A 23695-nucleotide genomic window follows, 5' to 3' on the forward strand; every position below is an offset into this window, starting at 1 on the left:
TAAAAAAAAAATAATAAAAAAAAAATAATAAAAAAATAAATAGTAATAAAAAAAAAAAAATTGGTGCTCCCCCCGTTCGTTGGCCCCGGGCTCCCCCCCGGCCGCGGCCGCCGCGGCGGGTGCGCGGCTCCGGGAGCGGGCACCCGCCGCCACAAGCACAGCCTTCATGCAGCAACTGGGAAGCGAGGCAGCCAAACCCGGGGTGCGGGGGGGGGGAGAGGCTGGAGGAGGAGGAGGAGGAGGCAGGCTGCAAAAAAATCACCCACTCCGGGGGAGCCTCATTGCATCCTCTCCCCCGACCCTCCCCAAAATCATCCCCGCTCCGGAGCGCTGCGAAATGGAATTGAAAATAAAATATACCCCCAACCCCCAAAATCAGCGCGCCCACCCGCCCCAAAAACAAGCCCCCGCAAACCCTCCCGGCTCGGGGCTGCGTGTCCCCGCCGCTCGCTCCGCGCCGGCAGCCCCCGGCCCAGCCCCTCCCGGGCGCGGGTGGCTCCGCACCGCCGGCCGGCCCCGCACGGGGGGGAGGGATGCGGGACGCAGGGGAGGGATGCGGGATGCAGCGGGGAGATGCGCCCAGGCAGCGCCGGCCGCCCCCTCCCCACCCCGGGCATTTACCTACGTGGGGAGGCGCTGCTCCGGGAGCGGCTCATGGCGAGCGGCGGCGGCAGCTCTGCGGGCCGGCCCTGCGGGGCTCCCCCCGCCCCGCAGCCGCACGCGGAGCCCCGGCAGCGGCGCTTGGCCGCGTTTCGAGTCCCACACGCCATCCTCACCCCGCCCTTCCTCCGCCCGGGGTCGGCCCCGGCCCCTCTCGCCTCCCGGGGAGGGGGATGCGGGACCGGCCGCATCCCCCGCCGGGACCCCCCGCCCGCCCGGGGGTCCGGGCACGGCCCGTGCGGTGGGTGCGAGCCCCGGGCTCCGCCGCGCACACGCCTTCCCTCGGCACCTCCCTCCGCCCGCTGCTCCCGCACGGAGAGCGGCCCTTTGGGAGGGGGGGTCCCGGCCCCGCGCCCCCCGCCCCGGGGAAAGCGCCCAAAAGGGCGCTGGAGGAAGGCTGAGGGTGCCCTGCCCTGTCCCGAGCACACTGAGCACATCCCACCTCCCTGGAGGAAAGCTGGGATGGTGCAGACACAGGAGACCCCCCTCGCTTTTGGGACACGAATACCAACAACTTTGTCCCGTCTGTCAAACCCCAGACGGAAGGGCCAAGGAAGAGGTTGTGCTTCGGGTTCTCCACGGCTTTATTTCACCGCGGTGTTGGTCAGTCCAGCTCAGGCCACGTACAGGAGCTTCTGGGGAAATTAAAAGAAAATAAGTGGCCAGCCAGTAACTTTTTGCTTGTTTGGTTGTTGCTCCTTTTCCTGTGAACCAGGATGAAGGGAAGCGATTCCGGCCACCACGTGGGAAATGCGTGGTAGCACAGGGCTTGATGGCTGGAGTGCCCTGCAGTGCCTTCACCTCCCCGTCCTCACAGCCCTCCTCAAGGTGAGCTTCACCTTGCTACAGCCCAGGTATTTAATTTTTTTAGGCTCCTCAGGGCCGTCAAAGCAGAGTTTGCTGGTGCTGGGTTTTGCATTTTTGCATATTTGTTTTCCTCCTGCTCCTCAGGCCACAATCAGCCTTCTTATGTAATGACTTGTGTTATATAAACTCCATTCTTCAAGGAACAGTCATTAACCTACTACTGGGTATTGAAAATACCAAAATACTGTCACACAATTAAAACCACTAAATGGTGTCCTCAAATTAGAGCACAGATTGCATTGCAGATGATTTTTTTTTTTTTGATTTTTAATTTAAACCACACACATGAAACGTTTGACAAGCCAGGCACTTCATGCCTAGGAAGGCATCTCTTGCCACACTCTGCCCAACTCCTGAGAGTTCTCTCCTCAACAACCCTCTGCCCTCAGCTACTTCCACTTCTTATTGAGCTCAGAAGTGGATTCTACCATTGATTTGCAGAGCTCAGAAGGACTAATGTGAAGAGAATGCAGCTGGTTACTCTGCTGGTTGCAGAAAAAAGAAGCATTTTTGAAGTAACAGCCAAATAAAATCACAGGAGAGAGCAGAGAACTTGAAGACAAGTCCCAAGGAATTGCGTGGAAGTGAAGTTTTTGCCTGGCTACCAGTCCATGTCCCTCGTCTCCGAGCCATCACCACGAATTAGGCATTTTAAAGCCACCTCTCCTGGCCTTAGGGGAGCTGAGAGAATATCCCAGATATTTTTCCCACTTCCTTTAAACCAAAGTTTCTCTTGAAATCTTTTGACACAGAAAATAGCTTCGACCCTGTGTTTAGCCACAGTTTTATACCCATACATGTACACTTCGTGTATCTCAAACCAGACTAGGACACCATAAAATTCCTGTACAAACTGAGCTTTTAAAATCGGAGGATTTCAACGCAAATGAAGCGTGTGGAGACAAAGTAACTACATAAATGCACAAATTTTTCAAGTTAAATGAGAAGTAACGTGTCAGAGTATGAACAGCTTTAGCTGAAGAACAAGTTATGCTCACAGAAAGCTGAAATACTGACTGTGGATCATTCAGAATACTGACTTCTCCTTCCAGATCACCCATCCATCCTTCTGCACACTGGTAAATAAACAAGTGACAAATGACCAGCTCCCAGGGCTGCTTTGCCTTATGAACAGAATGTTTAGGATGGAAAGAACTGTTCTGCAACATCCTGTAGACTCTATTATGGTTTTAGTTAAGAGATGCAGTGAATTTCTAATTATTCCATACTTAGCACTACAGCAGCCAGAATTCTCTGCCAGCCACACACACGAGAAGTGCAACCTTTCTGTAATAAAGAGGACTCTGCTGTGAATCTCCATATACACACACAAAACTCGGGTTAAAACATCCTGTGTGGGTTTTTCCTGCCTTCCTGTGAAATAACGACAAAGAGCTCTGTTTAGGACGAATTAAGTTGAAAGCAAAAACATTTTTCAAGCACTCCCCAGGTTTCACCTTGCCAAGAGCAGAACTCAGTGCTGGTACCGCATGGGGAAGGAAAACTCTGCTCAAAATGCTCAGCACTGTGCCTGCTTGGAATGCCTTTTTAAAGAGATCAACTAAAGCAGTTCAGTCCTCACAGAACCATCTCCTTCCCTTGGCTGTAAATATCCCCATGGTAACAGAGATGGTATCAGACAGACAAACGAGGAGGAGCAGAGGAGGCCAAGGAAATCCATCAAACACAGAGTCTCCAGGAACAAAATGGGACAGGACAAGCCAATCGGAAAACACACACCCTGCAAACCTTATCACAGCTTCTGCTCCAGCTCCCCAGCCCCTATTTGTTCTGATCTAGTCGTTCTCCAAGACATTTTTAAGTATTTTTAACAGACAGGCAAAACAGCACAGGTAATTCAGGGATATTAAACACTCCCAGGACCCGAGGATGATGCACTGACCCACTTGGACACTGTCCAGGACACGGATTGAGCTGGCAGAGGTCTAAGTTTTACCACAAAGCAGTTGAAACCACAGCCAACCCCCAAGATCCCAGGAGCAGTGAGGTGTAAGGTTTCTTTGGGAGCCTGACTTCGGGATTTGCAGCTGCCAAGAAGTTATTTTCCAACAGGGACTTGCAGTTCTCAGGTGTGGAACCCGAAATGCTGCTCCTTTAATACCTGTGTGTTCACTGACAGAGGTTAAGCAGCATCACCTCACGATTTACTGCCACACAGACAAAGTTGGCTGCACAGAGGGGTGATGCTGGCCTGAGCTGAAAGCACTTGCACCAAACCCCTGCATGTGCAAAACAGTTAACAAGGAAAATGAGGTAATTCCTGCCAGCTGCCAGAGGTCGGTGATGGAATGGGAGAAGGCAGGAGCACAAACCCCAGCCAGGAGCACAAACCCCACTTGATGCTGCTTCACTTTGTTTGTTGTCCTCAGCTACCCCAGACGAGCCTGGTTTGCTCCAAATTGTTCACAGGTTCCTTTAAACAAAACAACTTTTCAGATCCTCTCTTGCCTGTAAGCAACAAGGCTCTACCAGTCACATTTTGAACGTGCAATAATTTGGTCTCACTTTTATCAGTCTGAGCAGACTTTTGCTCTGTTTGTGCACACGTACCCACTTCCTGGATTTCGAGCCATAACAACCACATTTACTGTTGCTGTAAGGGAGGAAAATGCTTCTATTCAAAACTACTTTGGTTAAAAAAAACCCACCCAAATTTAAATTATTTCTGTTGACAGTGGAGTTTGCCATTTCTCCCCATCTTCCTTATTCATTGGGCCCTGACTGCTACAGTTACAGCCTCTCAGTTTTTGTCATCTCACACAGATACTTTGTGTTTTACCTCAAAAACAAGACACTTCCTCAGCTGCTACTTTGAAAACAGACAAACTTAGGGGTTTTTCATTTTTATTGGATGCTTCCAACTTTATAGCTAATAATATACAGATACTCAGTTATTTAATTGTTCCATTCACATCCTCAGCCATTCTGTCACATTAAATTGAAAAAAAAAAAAAAAAAAAAAAAAAAAGCCAAAAAAAAAAAGCACAACTGAAATAAAATAAATTTGTAAGCTGGAAAAATACATTATAAACTTATATTCAAGAAACATTCTCTTTATAATTAAAAACCTACTTGCAATAATTAAAGTAGGATTTAGAAAAGAACTTGGATTTAATTTTTAAATAGGTGGCCTTTGTGTATACTTTTCATCATTTCATATGTACAAGCCCAACCAGTACCTCTGCCTACCTGTGACAGAACACCTGAAACAAAAAGACACTGAAAAGGAGTTTTTAAACAAACAAACAAACAAACAAAAAAAGATCAATATTCATTTTCCAGGAAAATACAGTATAATCAGAAATTTAAACACATGCTTCCCTCATCTGTATTAAGGCCTAAGAGACAGATGTGCTTTAATAAAAGCAGACAGTATGAAGAAAAGTCCTTCCACTTTTCTCTTCAAATTCCTGTAACAGCTCATCTATTTCATTTTCCATGTCTTCTGTGTGCTGTATCTAGAAGAGAAAAAAGACTAAGCAACCAGACTCCAAGGATATGATGCTGTTTAGAAAACAGCAATAATCCCAGGCTTTTGGCTCGCTGGGAAATCTAACCCAGCAGAGGCTGTGCCCGACAGTGCAGCCCTTGGGTGCTTTACTGACATTGCCAGCACTCCCAAATGCACAGATATTCTGCTTTATGTTTATCTGCAGATCCTTCCTTCCCCAACCCACCCAACTGGCACTTCACTAGCACTTTGTTGAGTAGGCAACATCCCTCCCCACCAGCTAAGAACCCTCCAGAATAGCTCCAGGCACACACTGAACAGATGGCTAAAATTTCAAGTCCTTGAACCCTCTTAGGCTTTTTGAATCTGGAAAGGATTTGAGACCAAAATAGACCACACGGGCTGGAGTTAAAAAAAAGAAAGGCTGTTGCCACCCTGGAATAGGTGAACTCCTCAACCTGGGCAGTGTGAAAGGACACAGGTCCTTGCTCTGCTCTCAGTTCCTTTGTCTGAGGGCAGCTCATTTCAGTCTTACACCAAGGGCTGGGGCACCAGTGGTTTGTTCCACATCACACACACAGCCCTGTGGTGCTATGAAACACACCTATAAAGGGATTTTTTTCAAGAATATCGGGATTCAGAATGCAATTTTGACGTTTAAATCCCACCTAATTCAAGTTGTTTCGCTTTGGAAACCATGGTTAAGTTCATCTATTTGTCCAAGAGCTCTGAAAATAACCAGGGGAATCTGGGAACTTACAATCCTCGACACGGATTTTACTGACCCCACTTCTGCAATATGCAGCACCTTTCAGGAGCACCAAGCAAAGCCCAGGCCCCTGTGCAGTCCCAGGCACCCCCAGGCAAGGAGCCCTCTCTACTTACACACTGGCAGAGCTCACAGATAAGGAAAGCACCCAGAGTGGCCTCCTCGTGGTTATCCTGAATGTCCACATTGATCACATGGACTGGCTGACACGTCTCCTGCTCTCTGGAATTTAAATCTATTTGAAAACAAAACACACGTAACAGCAAAACTCAGGGTGGAACTGTATCGTGTTTTACACACAAAGTATTAACAAGGTTTTTAAAAATGCATAGGCACTGTCACATCAGTCTTTCCCAAACCAGTTTTTAGAATATTTTTTTATTTAACATTGTCTTACACATTGTCCCTTTCATTTCAAAAATGAGAAATGGATTTTGGACACAGAATAATTGAGATTTGTGGAAGGGTCACGACAGTTTATTTGCCCTGCTCAAGGAAGGTTACTGCTCACTTTACTCTTTAAAGACCACAACAGGAATCTCAAAAATCAAGAAGGATTTTGGGCTTCCTCACCTGGAGGGTTTTAATTGCTCCTTTTTTAAAAAAAAGCACTGTTCATCCAACACTCTGAATGTGACGCTGCAAGGTGAACTCCTACAAGCCAAGCACTGACAGTCACATTAAAAAATCCCAGCTTTAATGTGTCCACTTATAAACAAGGGGTGGAGGGGGAAAAAAAACCTCCATCCTTTTCCTACTAGTGGGCCCTGGTACTATTGCTGTGCCTCTCTAACACCCTTCCTACTAGACATACAAGTTCTCTGCCATCCTCATCCTGCACCTTCATTTTGGCAAACCCATTGAGGCCTCCATGGGTTTCACACCCAGAGCCATTTGGGCCGATTGTGAAGGGCATTATTACCATGAAGGGAGAGAGATGCACAACTGGAAAACCAGCAAGGGGTTGATCTTCCCCTCCCTTCCTCAGGATACTCACCTAAAACATCAGAGGGAGAGCTCCTTTCTACGTGAGACACGCTGCACTTGCTGAAGGCCCCCTCAAGTGCCAGCTGCCCTCAGAACTTACTCACACATTTCAACCCTTCCCTTAAGCATTCAGAACACCGACTGCTCGCTTTGCAGGAGCCCAAATGTGCCCTGCACTGCCTGTGACGTGACCAGTGAGGATGGAAAAGCCAAGGTGACAGCCCTCTAAGTTGTGTGTATGATACTAATTGAGCTGGCTGGTCTTTCAGTGTGAAAGGAACCCCTTAAATCCTGTATCCAGCATCTCCAGAGGCAGACAAGGTTTCTCAGCCCAGGAACTGAGTCACTGCTGAGAGCCCAAGGTTTTGGGTGAGTTCACATGGAGCCTGTGCACTGAGGTCATGTGGCACCCAACTCCCAGCCCACATGCCTCTGGCACATCTCACTTTGACTCATGCAAGGCAAAGCCATGCCACGTTTGCACAGTGTGAACAACACTCAGGAGCAGCTTCTCCACCTGTACAAGAGGTATTTAATGTGGATAAACTGCTCAGTAGGTCACAGGAAGCCTTCTGCAGGGAAGGGAAGTTGCATAAGGAAGAGATCTTAAGGCTTTGCTGCTCCATCAACCCAGGGTGGAAAAATGCTCATCTCATACAACTTGTTGGTTTTTGAGATCCATGGGCATTTCCAAAACAAACGTGTTACCTGAGTTTCTACAAATTTCCTTATGTCAGCCCTTAATATTGCTACACATACACTCCCTGTAGCTGCCAACATCTTTCAGAAACAAGTGCTCAGCCATCCCAGCTCTGGTAAACAAAGTCTACATCAATGACTGCAAGCTCTTGTCCCCACTGGTGTTCCAGCAGCAGCAGTTGGAGGAGACAGAGGTGGTTCCAGATTTGTGAAGGACTTCAGGGAGGACAGAGGGGAAAAAAGCACCCAAAGTTAACTTGGTTTATCAGTTCAAGGTCCTTACCTTCTACTACTTGATCATAGACTCTTTCTTCACACGTTAGGATCAAATCAAAAACATCTTTGCAGTTCTGGAATCTCTCTGGTCGTGGCTTGATTCTCTTATTTCTGTCCAACATGTGTAAAATTCCATTCTGTGTGTATCTGAAGTCGCTTGAGTTAAGTACCTTCACTTTAAGACAAGTCACGTTTTTGAGCAAATGACCAGTACAAGTTAAACTATTACAGTATCTTTAAAATAAGATTCTTTATATAGAAAGTTCAATCACCATTAAAGAGACTCCCAAGACGACAGTGTGACCCCCATCAGGGTAATTCATGCAGAGACCTGCCACTGTCACCAGTGCAATGGCAGGACAGCTTTAGGAGGCCCTCAGAAGAGCTCAGAAGGACAACTTTTCTTGGGCAACTATTTTTATATCCATAATGTTTAGAACACACAGCCTGCTCTGTTTGCATAAGCAGAATGTCCTACATTCACTCCAGGGGCCTCCCTCTTCAAAGGCAATTCCAGGGTGTTTGTGGTGTCACCTGCACAAAGCCCCACCTGGGCCTTGGGTTTATGCAACTGAACTCCCAAAGAAAGTCAAGGAAATAACAGAAGCATATCCCTTAAAAATATCCCAAGATACATTCCCATTTAGGGAATAAGAAAAACACTGACTTTATGCCTGTCAGAGCCTCATCACCGTGTGAAAGGAATCTGTTATGCTGCCTGGGAGCTATATTTGTGCTGCTACTGTAACCTTGAGGTTTAACATCCTGCATCCCCCTTTCAGGCAGGATTCACCAATCCCACTGTTTCCTGAGCCTTCTGGGACACACAGTTCCATCAGGAGCACTCCAGGCTTGACTGTCACACGAACCTACTCGCTTGAGTAAAACCAAACTCCCTCTGAAGGCCAAGCTTTATGGGCAAATCAGGAATGCCAGGAAAGGTTTGAATGGAGAAAGCCTGGAGGCAGACGCACCTCTCCCTTACTTTGACACTGCTGTATTTTTAGCCACCTAAGTAGGTATTTTTACATTCAAACAGCAGCCTATAATTTCTTGAGGTAACAGGATTCTGAGAAAAAAAAAAATCATTAGTAGCAGTATGTGAGGGGTCATCTTGGCTTATTTCCTTGCTGAAAAGGTCACATACATGTATATCTTTTCAGAGAACAGTCCTAATATTTTTGCAACAAAAGACCAACAACTTTCTGCCTACCTTTTTGCAGTTGCCCTCTGGTAGCCCAAGTTCTACTCCCCCTTGGTAGCCAGATGTGCACCATGTGCTCCAAGGTGTTCTCGAACAGTCTTCAAGCAAAAAGCCTCCAAAGCTTTTAACTCTTTCAAGTGTTTAAGCTCTATCAAGAACTGAACCCATCTTTCTACCTATTAGATCTACTTTATGTTGAAAATATACTCGGTTCTTTTGTGTCTGCACCACTGCACTTCAACTACTTCAGATTTCAATTCTGCACCACAAATGGAATGATAAGCTATTTATCACAAATATATGTAGTAAATTCTCTCTCTCAGTCAACTGACTTGGACCACATTTCTTTTCTCCAGGTCGCTCCCAAGCCTTTTACCACTCTTCTTTCCCAAAAGATTTCTCCTTATATTATTAAAGAATTGTCCTTCATAGCCCAAAGGTCTCTCACAAGCAGCTCCTGCACACCAGCACCTCTGTAAACTCTCCTTGGGTTTGTCATGCTTGGAAAAAAAAACCAAAACCAAACACTTTGATGAAGCCATTTCAGACCTCTGGTTATTTCTAGAGCATTTTGAAAATGACTGCATTTTCAAAATACCATTTTCAAAAAATACCATTTTCAAAATACCTGTCAACACCTGGCTGTGCTGCTTTGTTCTGCTGGAAGGGGAGCCCTTTCTGGGCTCCGTAGTCCTCGTTTCTACATCATGCAGTTCAAGGGGGGAAAAAAAAAATCCACAGCATCCCACACACTTTTTTGGGTTCTCTTTTTTCCCTTTCTAGGATAAAATGTTGCTGGCATCTGTCCCCTAGCTTTCCTGACTGAGCCTGGAGACAGAATTACGCATATTCCAAAAACCCACACAAGCTTTCTGCCTCACAGCCGAGCTTTCTGCTGCCAACTTACAGCTATTTTTTTTTTCTCCTCCAAGGGTCCATCTGCCTATAAAAGGAGACTGAAATAAGCAGTTTAAAGATTCATGACACTTTCATATCTGGTTGCCTGAAATCTTTTTCACCTGGCAGAAAGGAGCAGGCAGGGGGATGTGCTCTGCATGACTGCCCCCAATGCATGATCACAACCCAGCTTCTCTCTCTCTGTGAGCTCAGGTGAATGCAGATCCTACAACTCATTAATGGTTTTCACTACACTGCCAGATGTGGAATCATTGAAGTCAGGCTCTGCTTTCCTTCCAGCAGATTTTAACTCCAAGCTCCCTATCCTGTGCATCTCTGCTCTTTCTCTTCAGCAGCCACTTCTTCAGCAGACCCTCCCAAGATTTCCCCCTGCCTTTCCCTGCTGCCACACCTTCCCTGCCATGCTCACACTCAACAGAACATGCCTGCATTTCTCTAAGAGGCCTTCACCTCCTGCAAACAATGGCACAGTAAATCCATCACATTTTTACAGGGAGTCCAGTTCAGGTTTCACCTTTATTGCAGTGACTGTGCTAAACAGATCCACAGTGATGAAACCCCTGTGTGGCAGCTCAGCAATGGAAAGACTTGATGTAAAATGAGATGGAGCAATACAAGTTGGCTTTTTGCAATAGATACACCAGTGTTGCTCATTCTTATATGGACATGGCCAGACCCACCTATTTCTATTGTTTCTGACTGTGCATTCTCTCCTTTTAGCTAAGGACACCCCATAATAACCTAGTGATGAAGATATACACGTAATTAAAAAAAGGAGTTACGTGTGTGTTTGGATAAACCCCTAAAGCTTTCACAGCTTCTGCCACCCAAATTTAAAATTCCCGTCCTACTGTCCTAGACACCAGAAATGCCTTTTACCAAACATCCCTCCAACCACTTTATCAGTAATTTGTGTCACTGACAGGGTGAACACTTTTAGCCATGAGCAAAAAGTCTCTAATCCTGTATGGTAACAGAAAAGTGATCTTACTGATCCAAGTATTCAGTAACTTTCATTTTAACTCCCACGTGAAGCTGAAGCTCCCAAGTGATCTGAGCTGAAAAGTTTTGGGGTATATAAATTAATTACATAGTCATCTAAAATCCCCATCCCTGCAAGTGTTCAAGGCCAGGTTGGATGGGGCTTGGAGCAACCTGGGCTGGTGGGAGGTGTCCCTGCCTATGGAGAGAGGTTGGAAGGAGATGATCTTTAAGGTCCCTTCCAACCCAGGCCATTCTGTAAAAATACACTAGAGGCCACTTCATTGAACATAACTGGGCAAAGAACATTTGCTAAAATGTATATATACTTTTTAGTGTGTGTGTGTGGGGGGGGGAATCTTTAAATTAATGGTTGGCACCCAAAGTTTCTACATCTTCAAACAAATCTGACATGCTGATTATTCCCTGTGGTGCAGGTGCCACCATATTCAAACATTGCTGTTCTTTGGGAAAACCAGCAGCAGAGCAGAATGCTTCTCACACCTCCATTTGCAGGTCTCTTTTCTACACCATCTAAATTTATTTATTACTACCTGCATTATAAACAACTCACATTGTGTTAAACCCTGCTTGGCAATTTGTCTAGGAAGTAGATATTTCCTTAAAGGATGTGTGTGGGGGGGATGAGGCTGCCCAACCTTCTTCCACCTTCAGCATCAGCTCCTTTTACAGGGAATGAAAGCCTGAAAATGGGCCTGGGCACTACAAATCTACTTTCCAAGCTCGGTGATTACAGCTGCAAGAACTGCCTTCACTCCACAGCCAGAGCACAAACTGCCTTTCACTTGAACTGAAACTGGGTTGGGTTTAGTACAAACCAGTTTGGTCACAAGTCTCTCATGGTACTCTAAAGTCTAAACACTGAACCATTCTTATGATTCTACTGGATTCAAAATGAAAAGAGAGTAGGTTTAGATGGATATTGGGGAGAAATTGTTCCCTGGGAGGGTGGGGAGGCCCTGGCACAGGTTACCCAGAGAAGCTGTGGCTGCCCCATCCCTGGAAGTGTCCAAGGCCAGGTTGGAGCAACCTGGGACAGTGGAAGGTGTCCCTGCCCATGGAAGGGGGTGGAAATGGATGATCTTGAAGGTCCCTTCCAACCCAAACCGTTCTGTGATTCTTTGATTCTAAAATAGGCCGTTCCAAACCATAACAAACATACTAAGCTGGGTTAAGTAACATTTCTGGTAACATCTGTGCCTGCATTAATGACCTGCAAAGAACTGAACTTATTTTTCCTTAGGAAGGACAACTACCTGGGATTTTTAAGCTACAAACTGCACCGAGAAGTCCAGCTGAGCCTGCACAAAGCAGCTGGTCCAAATATAACCACATGCCAGCCCTGCTCACTCCCTCAAGCCTGGCTGAGCCCCAAAGCTGAGGGTACCTACCCAAACATCAGCAGAAGCAGGAAACATCTTAAGTTTAAGCCCAGAGCTCAAATGCCAGTGACTTGCTGGTGCTGAACAGCTGAAACAGTATTTGGGGATGAAACTGGAGAGAAACAAGTTGTCAAAGGGGAAAAGAAATGGAGCAATGGGAAAACCAAAGACCTGGAGAAGGGATGGCACAGATATACTGCAGGGACTAAAGGAAGATAAGGATACCAGAGACAGACCACAAGATGACTTTGAAGATGTGTGGCATGTCTGTCCACATCACCCAACAGCTGCACTTCAGCCAAGTGTGAACTTCAAGAGGAGTTTGGATTGCTGGAATGTCCAGTGTTTGATCACTTGGCTCAAACTACTGCCAAGTTCAGTGAGTGACAGGGACATGTAAAAAAGGAATACAATGGTCACTGTCAGGACCAGTGGGCAAGAAAGCTCAGAAGTGTCACTCATGACTTTTAGATACTCTTCTCAGGTTTGGAAACCACTGCCAGGTTCCAGAGGATGAGCAGCAAATGTTGTAGGACTGGGATGAGGAGGGGGGAAGAGCTTTGAGGAAGCTGTGAGGAGAGAGAGAGGTTTGTGAGAGAGAAAGAGTCACCCCATTTAACATCTCAGGGAAGCAGGGGCTGCAACAGCCCTTCTCAAATTGCCTTCTGCTGCTCTCACTGCTTTGTGCTGTGAAACTCAAAGGTAATTTTCAGCTACCTGGAGTTAGAGCAGGAGAGGGAACCTCAGATAAAGCAAACCCCAAGCATTACAAACCCTAAATCAATTAAGCCATTTCATTTAAGGCATCTGGGAAACCTGAGAACACAATCACAAAGACAGCAGGGCCACTGTGGAACAGCAGCACGCAGGGGAAGCAACACACTGGATGAGTCTGCAGGAAACAGTCCTCAGTGCAACACTGACTTGCAATTAATGCCAGTTCAAGAAATTACAGTCACTACCATGAAAATGGATTTGGAATTATTGTAAGGAAAAGAAGGTATAAGCATCCCTTATGCTGGCACAGAAGTTTTGTGTTAATGGGAGGTAAAGTCTTCAACACTCCCCTCCTTCAAGTCGGGATGAAACTGCCAAACCTGGGCCAATAAATGAAATTATTCCAATTCTAAATGGATTTTACAAGAGTCCTCAGCCTCAGATAGGATCCTGCAGTCAGAATTCCTTAGAACATCTGTTCAGGACTCACCTTGGCTAAGGAAATAAACCTTCCAAAGACTAGCTGGCAGACTGACAGCATGGCAGAGATGTTTTAGATGCTGAAAAGCATTTAATATTAGACTGGATTCTGCAGTTTCTACCGCGTCCCTAAGTTCAAACACAGGGGAAATAACATTTTAATAATATATTTCTGCTTTATATATTTTTAATAATTTTATATCTTTCCTTTTTAATGTAAATGAAGCCAAGATTAAAGGCATTCTGATCAGAAGTCAGACTAAAAAGTACTGAAAAATGCTGCGTTTGAAAGGCCTGGGACTTTGTGAAGTGTGTTGGTCTTATGATCCTTCATGGAGAAAAAGGGATTGGAATTCAGCTATGGCTGGAAGCATATTGATTCACACAAATGTGCCTCTTAGAGGCCTGTTCAAATCCAGTTTAAACACTGCTTCTGTTTCTAGGAGCACTGAAGTGCTTTGAAAGGCATGTTAAGAAAATGAGACTTGTACTGCACTGCCTTTGGAAGAATTTTGCCACTGACAGGTAGGCCATGACTTCAACTATTTTTAGCTCTTGGAAGGTCAGGCTTCAAAAAAAACAAAGAAAAAAAACAAGCCCAACCTTAAAAAAAACCAAAACCAAAACCCAACCCTAAACATATCTAAAATAAACCATCCCAGAGTGGTCTCCAGACACAGAAACTATCCTGCTGACCACTGCAATGACAGAACAGAAGCTGACAACTGCTTATCAGCTCAAAATCCATGAGAAAACCTGATAAAATGCAAGACAAATACATGCATGAAGAGCTCACCTGAAGTAGAATTAAATAAATTACTGCTCAAGACTGAGCTACAAGGCAATAGCACATGGGCATCCAGCTTCAACACGGAGTTCACAGAGAAGAACCAGATCCCAATCACCAAGATTATCACTACCTTTTTTTTTTTGACAGAAAAGAATCAGTATGTCTTCAAGTGAGATGTACCAAGCCAGTTTTTCTTCTTCACTTCTGAAATTTTCCTCCTAACAAGCACACCTTTAGGAACTTCTTGAGGACACCTTTTCCACCCTCCCCTCAATTTTATATCCTCATGTAACTATGGAGCTAAAACTGGAATCCTATCTACAGCTACAGAGCAGGTCACATTAAAAGAGGAGGTAAAACACAGGGAAGAGAGCAAGAGGCCGGGTTTGCAGGTTAGATGCAGGCTGCCTAGAAATCCTAATTAAAAATGCCCACCTATCTAAGGAAATCACTAGGCATCTTTAATGTGAGGGTCACAGATACACCAGTGTTGAGAAAAGGAAAGGAACAATCAGTGAGGGAGATAGTCAGCATTGATAAAGGACCCAGGAGCTACTGCTGCAGAATTTTGGTCAAATTTCCATTTGAACAGTTCCTATCCCTGGGCATAAAAGCACCTGCTGATGAAGATTTAAACTGGTGTTTAGCAAGTTTCATCCCTGACTAATTTTTGAGTTCACTTGAAGGCAGGGCTCACCAGTTTTGCTCTATTTTTGCTTCATCTTTAAAGTCACCACCATATAATTAGAATTGAGTCCTCAAACCCCCTCACACAGTTGTAAGGGGCAAGTAATCATGATCTTGGAAAGGTGGATCACACATGCAAGTACAAGGTGGTGTATCTGTACTACACACACAGCCCCAGAGGTGCTGCCTGGCCATGTCTCCTCCAGATTAGCAGCAGAATCTTCCTCTACTGTTGTCCTAGAAATAATAGAGGAATATTTTAAAAAAGCAACCAAAAGCCACATTCAGAACAGCTTTAAATGGTTTTGTCACAGCCCTCTATTAGGGCTCAGGGAATTTAAATGCTATATTCTCCAAATGCAATGGGGGATGTGGGTACTTATTTTAACTATAAGTTTTAACTACCACATCTTAAAAGGCTTTGAAGTACTTCCATTTTAGACACACTGTAACCACCTACTCAACCAAATCTCTTATTCCTGTGCTTCTTAAATGCAACATATGCCTTCAAGGTATGTGAGCCTGTGCTCTATATTTCACTAATTAACTATAATGAAGGTGCTTTTAGTCTCTGTAGAGTGGGTTTTTAATAGTTGTCCCCCCTTTTCACAAGTGAACAGGAGAGGTTCAGTGGATCTTCTAACACAGTTTTAACCTTGCTCTGAGGGAGGTCCAACACTGCAGCAGCTCTTTGCTGTTTGAAACCACTGCTTTCTGAAACCGGGGACATTTCTTTGGGAAGGGAACGTTCCATGTCCCTTACAGCCACAATTTCACTGAGTATCTGGTGTGCACAGTGCCTGGGATCCCTGCTGGCACGTGGGACTGGATGGAGATCACTCCCCAGCGAGGCAGAACTGGATGCTGAGCCCTCACACTGCCCGTGGCTCCTCGCTGCCATGTGGGAATGTCCCCAGGACACACTATTTCAGACACAGGGAAAGGCTACAGGCGAGAGTCATGTCCACTGAGCTGGTGAAAGCAAGGCTGGGGAACAGAACAAGCAGCTCAATCATATGGAAACACAGCTCCTTTTGTTTCCCCGCCCCAATCCAAGCCCAGGAGAAGAGCAGGCCCTCCCCCCACACAGGCCATGTCCCCATGCCCACCACCCCAGGAATTAAGGCTCACCCAAAAGGACTGAGGTCCCTGGGACCCTGGTTCACAAAAAACCTATTCCACACCTCGCTGATGAGAGTAGGTCTGCTTTTGGTTAAAGTCTTTACCCTCAAAACCCACTTCTGGGAGTGGAGTTGATTTCTGTGCTGAGTCTTCAGTCTGAAAACCTCAAATTAGCCGAGAATCAAAAAAGCAAAGTCACAGAGGCAATTGCTCCTGCCCTATTTCCCTTGAAATGGCTGTTGTTCAAACCTGCTTTCCTTCACCCTGAGAAAAGGTTTAACTGTGACACTGCAGGTACATTTGGGGAACACAGCAACCGTGTCCAGCATGGAGCAGAACCACGATGGCAACTCCTAAACATGCTGAATGGGGGGGCTGGGCAGGCTTTCTGTTGTTTGGGGTTTTTTTTAAGTACTGCCATACTCAGGACAGCAGCAATGAAGGATGCAAAAAGGAAATCACAAGTCGCTAGTGCCTGTTAAAATTAATTCTCAATTCAAGTTATTTTCTTTTGAAGCAGTTCTTTTAATCAAGATATGGAAATGACATACCTCATTATGTTGGGTTTGCAAGATTTGCCTTTTTCTCTATAGGCAGAGGGATTAAAAAAAAAACACCAACAAATAAACCAGCACATCACATGTGATACAGTAAGACTATATCCTACATTTTGAATTTTTTTAAAAAAAAAAAAAAAAGATCTTTGTTGGAAAAAAAAAAGAGTATCTAGAGTGAGTGCCCCAATTTTGTAGGTTTGTGGGTTTTCCTAAAAAAAAAAAAAATCAACTTTAAATATAGATATTTTTAAATCAACTTTAAATATAGATATTTTTAAATCATGCAGTTTGACATTAGTCATGGTTTTTAGCAGTGTGCCTAACCCTGATCACCTCTGCTCTCCAGGATTAAATATGTTATTGGGCTCTCCTATGTCCATTCTTTATAATACACTATAGGGTTATTTTTTTCTTAGTGCACAGATCATGTACCACGAAATCCTCAGTGAGAAGGGTGAGCTCTTTAATGAAAGGAATCCTCTCTCCCAGAGAAAGTATCTGTAAACCTTACCTGGCAGTTTGTCTGAGCTAAATACAACATTAATGTCGAGGTGGTCGCTCTTCCCAGATCCATTATCAGGACAGTCTTTGCACTGAGAGCTGTGATCCACAGTGCAGAGCAGGCAATGGACAATCTGTGAGTACTGATGTGCTTTCATTCAAGAGCTAAACATGTTAACACACTACAAAAGAGCATTTGGGATGTGTGCACTGTAACTCAGCAATTTACAAGGGAGCATTAGAGGCCCATTGTTAAAAAAAAAAAAACAAAAAACCTATGAACTGAAATCATTTTAAGTTCGCCAGTCAAGCAACTCTCTGTTCCTAATGCACAATGCCAAGTAATGAATTACACCTTTCAAGGATGAACCACACTGGATTTTTTAAAGAGGCCATGCCAACAGGGATACAGTTCTTTGTCTTTCCTAAGCAGATCATTGTACATCTGATCATATGTTGTTTTGAAGTCATAAACATTTGGCTTGTCCGGGGCTGGTCCTGGCAGCTTCACGTGAGTCCCTGTGCCAAAGGAGCGAACGCTGAATCCTCGTTTGCTGCAAGACAGAAGGGAAGGGGAGAGGGAAGGCAGTTAGACTGGATGATTGCCAACAGGAAAAGCGCTCAAGAACACAGTGAATTTTAAAAACACCTCTCAGCAATCAGCCAAATCACAACCAAACGGTTCAGCAACCAAACTGTGCACAGATTTCCTTGCAGTTACAATCCAAACTCACACACCATTTCTAAAGGAGCACCTGTATTTGACAGAGGTTTTCTTACAATTGTGGTACACAGCTTTTTGGATGTTTCTTTTGTGCTTTCAGACATCCTGGATTTGCAAGAAAGCATGTGCCTTGTATTTCCTTCTCAACAATACAGTAGAAGCAAAGATGTTTTTCTCTTCATTTAAGAAAGTAAGTAAAAGTACCAACTGATCAATACTTAAATGTTCTGCTAAAGTCTCTGGGATAACTACATTCCTCTCACTCTTGTCCAAACTACCTCTGGTATAATTTAATTAGCCCAGGACAAACATTTGTGTGCACTGCAAACCATCCAGTGTAATTACATTTACACAAGGGGGGAGATATTCTGCTGGCTGGTGCCTTAAACTGTGGGGTAAATCAGGGGTTGCTCCATTCCATTCTTATGAACAACCACTTGTTTAATAGTTCTAATTAAAATAAAAAGAGGGAGGCAAGAACCTGCTTGTCTTTAGGGGTAATGTCAAAATGTTCTTTCTGATTAACTGAAATATTTGTACTTGAGCCTCAATACATTCTTCAGTAATATTAACAAACATGACAATATATTTGTTGAATAACAGGACCAAAACCAGACTGTTTTCTCCTGGTCTAACGGACAAAGTTACATGGTAAGATACTGTTGCTGTTGTCCACAAGTCCTGAAACATTTGGGTCTATAATGACAATGTAACTTCAAACAGGTCAAGACCATGACTTAATCTATTTTTTAAGGACTCCCACTTCCACCTTCAATGATTTTAGCAGAGGTTGAATGGAGTGAACAATGTTAAAACAAAAAACAGGCAAACAACCCAATGCCTGTGCCTTCCCACTCCCCAAAACCAAAACCAAATTTGTAGAGTTTGCCCCTGAGAACAGTGAAGAGGAGACTGGGGACCAGTGCAAGAGTCACTCCTTGGTCAGCAAGGAAATCCAGGAGAAGACACCAACACAAGTTGCCTGTTTGCCTTCAAATGGTGCCTTCAAAGTGATCCAAAAATGCTTCTGTGCACAGACTACTGTGATCAAGGTCTGCCCCAAGCTCAGACACTGCTCTGCAACTATCAACACTTATTTCCTCTCATTCCTCCTATAAGGACACAGCCCCTCCTTTCCCTTTTCTCGCTTCCCTACTTTTTCCTCCAGCAACTATTTATAGGTCCCTATTTCTGCAAACAGACAGGATACATGATGATTTTTTGCTTCTTTCTGCAGGACTAATGACTGAAAACGGATGCAAGTGGAAAAAAGTGCAATTCTTTGCCCCTCCCAGCCCTCCATCACATGTAACTGGTGCAGTTATGAGTCACTGGCAATTTATTTTCCCTGCAACACTTCCAGACCCATGTTTTTATTCTGCTGCTTCTACTGGACACAAAGTGAGCCATAATATGTGTAGAAGAAACTGCAATGCTAAGGAAATAATTCAAGTTGATTTTTTCTTCTATGGTTTCCTCCTAACTTTTATTTTTTTTCTTTTAATATTACTCTTTGAAAGAGGTCTGTTTGCCCCACAGGCATCAAAATCCCCCGCTGGGAGTGTCCCTGACGTTTGTGTGATCTCATATAAACCAAAACAGAAATCTTCATATGGCCTTCCACACATCAGAAATTTGTGCCTCCAAGGCCAGTGACCCATTGAAAATTACTTCCTTGAATAGCTGGAATTCCTCACATGGAATTTCATGCTCTGTACCTTGGCAACTGGTAGTGTCAACTTTTACACTGTTTACACATCAGGTAAACTGCTACTAAATATTCTAGAAGTGTTTCAACACTTTTCTTGCAACAACTGGGGCACAGGGGAGGGAAGGATGCCTGCACAGAGCCTTTATTCACCAGCCTGCTTTTCTTAAACAGCTGGAGAGATCCAGTGTAGGGAGTCACCGAGTGTGTGTGCTCCTGGGGCACAGCCTTTTCAGGATGCACAACTCCTACAAGACAATGTGTATCCAGTATTTGTTCTTGGCCTGGCAAAACTACCCAGGAGATGGAAAATAATGAGCTTCAGCTTTGTCATGAACAGCAAAGGGTAAGGCAGACTAACAGACTATCCTAGCACTGATTTCTGGAAACGCGGAGCTTAAACATTAACAAAACTATAAATGGTGCCAAATTTCAGGAAGTTGTTTCTATTAATAGCATCGAGACTGACGTAGATACACTACCAGTATATTAAGGACAAAGTGAGTCAGTGTACAGATTCATTTTCTGCTCCCCTCAGTCCAAGCCCAGAGCTCATGACAATGAGTTCACGTGCACTACTCATGTGCCCATGAGCGTTTCCCTCCACAGACCCTCAGAGCTCCCTGCAAACCCCCCCCGTCACCGGGACACAACTGCTGCTGAAAGCAACACAGCACTGACACACCACAGGGCTGGTACCACTCAGCTTCACTGACAGGAGAAATATTCATCTGTGCAGACTGAGATGTGAGCTTCTCTCCACACCTTTCTTCTATTTCGTTGTTGCTTCGAGATCTCACACGTTCTTATTAAGGTATTTTTTCAGCTTTCTGTGCAGTCGTAGCAGCACAGCTGCTCTTTACAGTGGCCAGTAGTGAGTATTACTAAACTTAAAGCAAATGCAATGAATCCTGCGGTGCCACTGCAGCTGGTAGTGGTGAGGATTTTCAGGGGACCAATCACTAATTTTAACACAAGCCTTTCCACAACATGTAGCAGGAAAATAAGTACCAACAGTGCCCTCCTTGTAGGTTGGTTAGAAAGCATACTATGCCATTCAATCAAGCTAAAAAACCCACCCCCCAGACAACCCCACACTGTTAAAAGCAGGACAAAAGAGTTGGTAACTAAATTTTGAATACTACTAACTTGCTGTAATTCGCATTATCACTAACAAGATGTCAAATGAAGTGCTTTAATCTAAAAATCTGAGAACAATTCCTTCTTCTTGAGGGTTTATTAATACAGTTTAAGTAGGAAATATAAATGCCAATACCTTACTGCATTTAGCTGCTGACAGACGATGCCAGGAGAGAAGCTGTGACTAACAACTTACACAAACAGCATTGGTGTTCTCTCACAGGGTCAATATTGAACTACAAGTCTTACTGTCAATATGAAATTTAAGTTGTGATATTCAAAACTCTCTACTGCCACTAAGACACTCCTAATTTCCCAAGACCTTGTTTGGAATATGTGGCTTAAGTGTGTATCAGCATCCTACAGGTTTTCATTACCAGCAGAACAGAGACTCTGAACTCAGTAACTTCCTTTCAAGGCCATCAAGGTACTACCAAGCAAATACACACAAAGGGAAATGTGGCAGTTGCTGCATAAAAACACTTGGTTACAAGAGAAGAGTTAACTCTTCTGCCTCCCTCCTCTGTGTCTGAGGGAGAACCACGGCCTGTCTGCATGCTCTGTGGTAACAAAAGATAAAAGAAGGAAAATAAAAGTCAAAAAGACCTACAGAATGTGCTGGGTTTGGCTGGGTTAATTTTCTTCACAGTGGCTAGCACGAGCTGTGTGTTGGGTTTGTGTTGGTAACAGAGGGATATTCTGTTACTGCTGAGCAGTGCTTACACAGCACCAAGGCCTGCTGTGCTTCTCACCCCACCCCAGCGGGCTGAGGGTGCACATCACGTGTGATAAATAATGCAGGATGAGTAAGATGTGACCCAGGGACTGGTTACACACACACCCAGGCTGACAAGGAGGAGCATGTCCTTCTGCACAGCCCTTATTACTGTTCCTGTTTCCCCTTTGCTTCCATGTCCCAACATACCCCTGGGGTGATGGCTCTTATCCTACCAACAAACTTCACCCAGACCTCCAGTCTGACTTCTGTTGGAAAATTAGAACAAAGTGTTTAAACCTGGTTGATTGCAAAACACACAAGCACACATTGAAGGCTGGACCCCAGACTCTGTTTTCTGACAGTCACCTGCACTTCTGATAGAATTTATATCCTTTAAAGTCTTATAATCCCCTAACAAACATACTTTGAAGTTTCATAATTCCTCAGTTTGTTCCTCTTTTAATCACGTGTTCTTTCCAACTGCAGTGCAACACACAGCAAGACACTGCCTGAACTGGAGAGGCAGGTGGGCTCTGAGCCAACACAGACGTTTTCCTGACATTTACTGGCAAATCACCATCCTCATTCCATGGGGCAGTTATTTCCTTACCTTTATTTTGCCGTTTATACAACTACTGCCGCAATTACATAAAATTAAACATTTTCCGAATAAACACGTTTTGTTACGTTTTAATTCAAATTTTAAGGGAGAACAGACTTAAAAAAAAAACAAACCCAAACGTTCCCCTGCCACATTTGCCAATGTCACACCGGAAGTGATTTGTTTCTTCTGCAAAAACACGAGGAAGGAAAAGGCCTGACGCTGGAAGTAAATTTAACTTCGTCATTAGTACTCAGGTTGCAATTACAACTCAGTTTCAGCGTCATTAGCAGAAAAAACAGCATCATGTTTTCACGGGTAACATCTGATGCCAAGTTTAAGCCTTAAAAGCACGAAATGCTGCTCACAGTAAGATGGCTGCCAGAACCAGATGCTTCTATTATTTATTCCTTCGAAGGCTATTGTTTTTTATTTAAATGTAGCACACAACCTACAGATAGTTGTTCGGTTTCTTGTGCCAGCTACGTGTATTTCTAATGTGAATGCTTCTTTGCAGAACTTTAACAAAATAAACCCAACCACCTTCATCGTGTTCCTGCAGTGTAAAGGGAAAATTTAGGGACATGATTTCAGGCAGATCAGGTCTCCTCCTGTCCGTCAGTCCATTCTCAGTCTCCCATCCCCCCTTTTGAATTCAGCCAAGCTGAAAACACCTGGAGTCCTAAATAGATTAACACTTATAATCTCAAAGACATTTAACGTTCTGACCCAAACACTTGGCCTGGTTTTCCCGCAAGGGGAAAGGGCTCCCTTTCAGGGCGTGGAGTGGTTCCAGTCTTCATAGGATGTTACAGGGTTGGGATGGGCCTTAAATATCGTTTTGTTCCACCCCCTGCCATGGGCAGCGACACTTTCCACTAGACCAGGTTGCTCAAGGCCTTGCCCAACCTGGCTTGGAACACTTCCAGGGCAGGGGCAGCCACAACCTCTCTGGGCATCCCCTGCCAGCGCCCCACCACCCTTTCTACCGCAGTAAAAAAAACACTTCTTCCTAACATCTAACCTAGAAATTTCCCCTCTTTCAATTTGTACTCCTTGTCCCTATTAATAACCCAGCTCCTGACGGAGAGTCAGGCCCTCTCCGGCTTCCCCGTGGGCCCCCTTCAGATGCGTTAAAGCGAAAAAAAAAAAAAAGTGCGGGGAAAAAAAGGAGAAAAAATTAAAAACAAACAAACAAACAAAAATAAAAATCTAAAATAAATAAATAAATAAAATTTACAAGAGGGAGCCTTTAAGCTTTCAGACGTCGAGACACGGGCCCCGTTTTGGGCCTGGTCGAAGGGGCCCAGCCCGCGTTTTCAACGCCGGCTCCAGAGGGTCCATCAGGGAGGGCAGAAACAGCCGCCACCGCGCCGGGACCCCCGAGCCCGGCCCGGGGATGCGAACAGGACGGAGTCCCCAGCCCTGGCACCGAGCAGGGCCCCCCCCCCTGACAGCGGAGCGGCCCAGGCGCGGCCCAGGCCAGGAAGGGAAGTATCCGGCCGGCAGCCTTCCCCCGCTCCCGCTTACCCGAGGATGTTGTGCGCCTCCATGCTGCGGTTCTGGTTGCTGGAGCACACCACGGCCACGCGGAGCGGCGCGGAAGGCATGGCGGCAGCGGCGGCGGGGACAGGCAGACGAGCGGCTGCTGCCCGCGGCTGCCGGCCGCGGCTCGCACAAAATGGCGGCGCAGCGCGGCGGGCGGGGACGGGAC

At 45.1% G+C, this 23695-nt stretch overlaps 2 protein-coding genes across 3 annotated transcripts in view; both read right to left on the reverse strand.

Moving 5' to 3' along the window:
• Positions 1-811, reverse strand: part of TMEM240 (transmembrane protein 240) — a 16812-nt gene extending 16001 nt beyond the window's left edge. The window contains exon 1 of the mRNA XM_017825789.1: positions 622-811. The gene's annotated coding sequence lies outside the window, so the exon portion shown is untranslated. The remainder of the gene's footprint in view (positions 1-621) is intronic.
• Positions 812-4375: 3564 nt separating this feature from the next.
• SSU72 (SSU72 homolog, RNA polymerase II CTD phosphatase) lies at positions 4376-23679 on the reverse strand. Of its 2 annotated transcripts, none has more exons than XM_017825786.1 (5): positions 23512-23679; positions 17501-17644; positions 7738-7877; positions 5885-6003; positions 4376-5006 (listed from the first exon to the last, which is right to left on the reverse strand). In XM_017825786.1, exons 1-5 carry the CDS (start codon positions 23589-23591, stop codon positions 4905-4907), a joined length of 585 nt encoding a protein of 194 aa, XP_017681275.1. In that variant the 5' UTR covers positions 23592-23679; the 3' UTR covers positions 4376-4904. The 2 variants fall into 2 exon arrangements, with proteins under 2 accessions (XP_017681275.1, XP_017681276.1); XM_017825787.1 differs by having other exon boundaries at positions 7738-7905; positions 17101-17644; positions 23512-23597.
• Between the last annotated feature and the right edge of the window lie 16 nt (positions 23680-23695).

The sequence above is a fragment of the Lepidothrix coronata genome, unplaced genomic scaffold (assembly GCF_001604755.1).
Source record: "Lepidothrix coronata isolate B3197 unplaced genomic scaffold, Lepidothrix_coronata-1.0 Scaffold122, whole genome shotgun sequence".
NCBI lineage: Eukaryota > Metazoa > Chordata > Aves > Passeriformes > Pipridae > Lepidothrix > Lepidothrix coronata.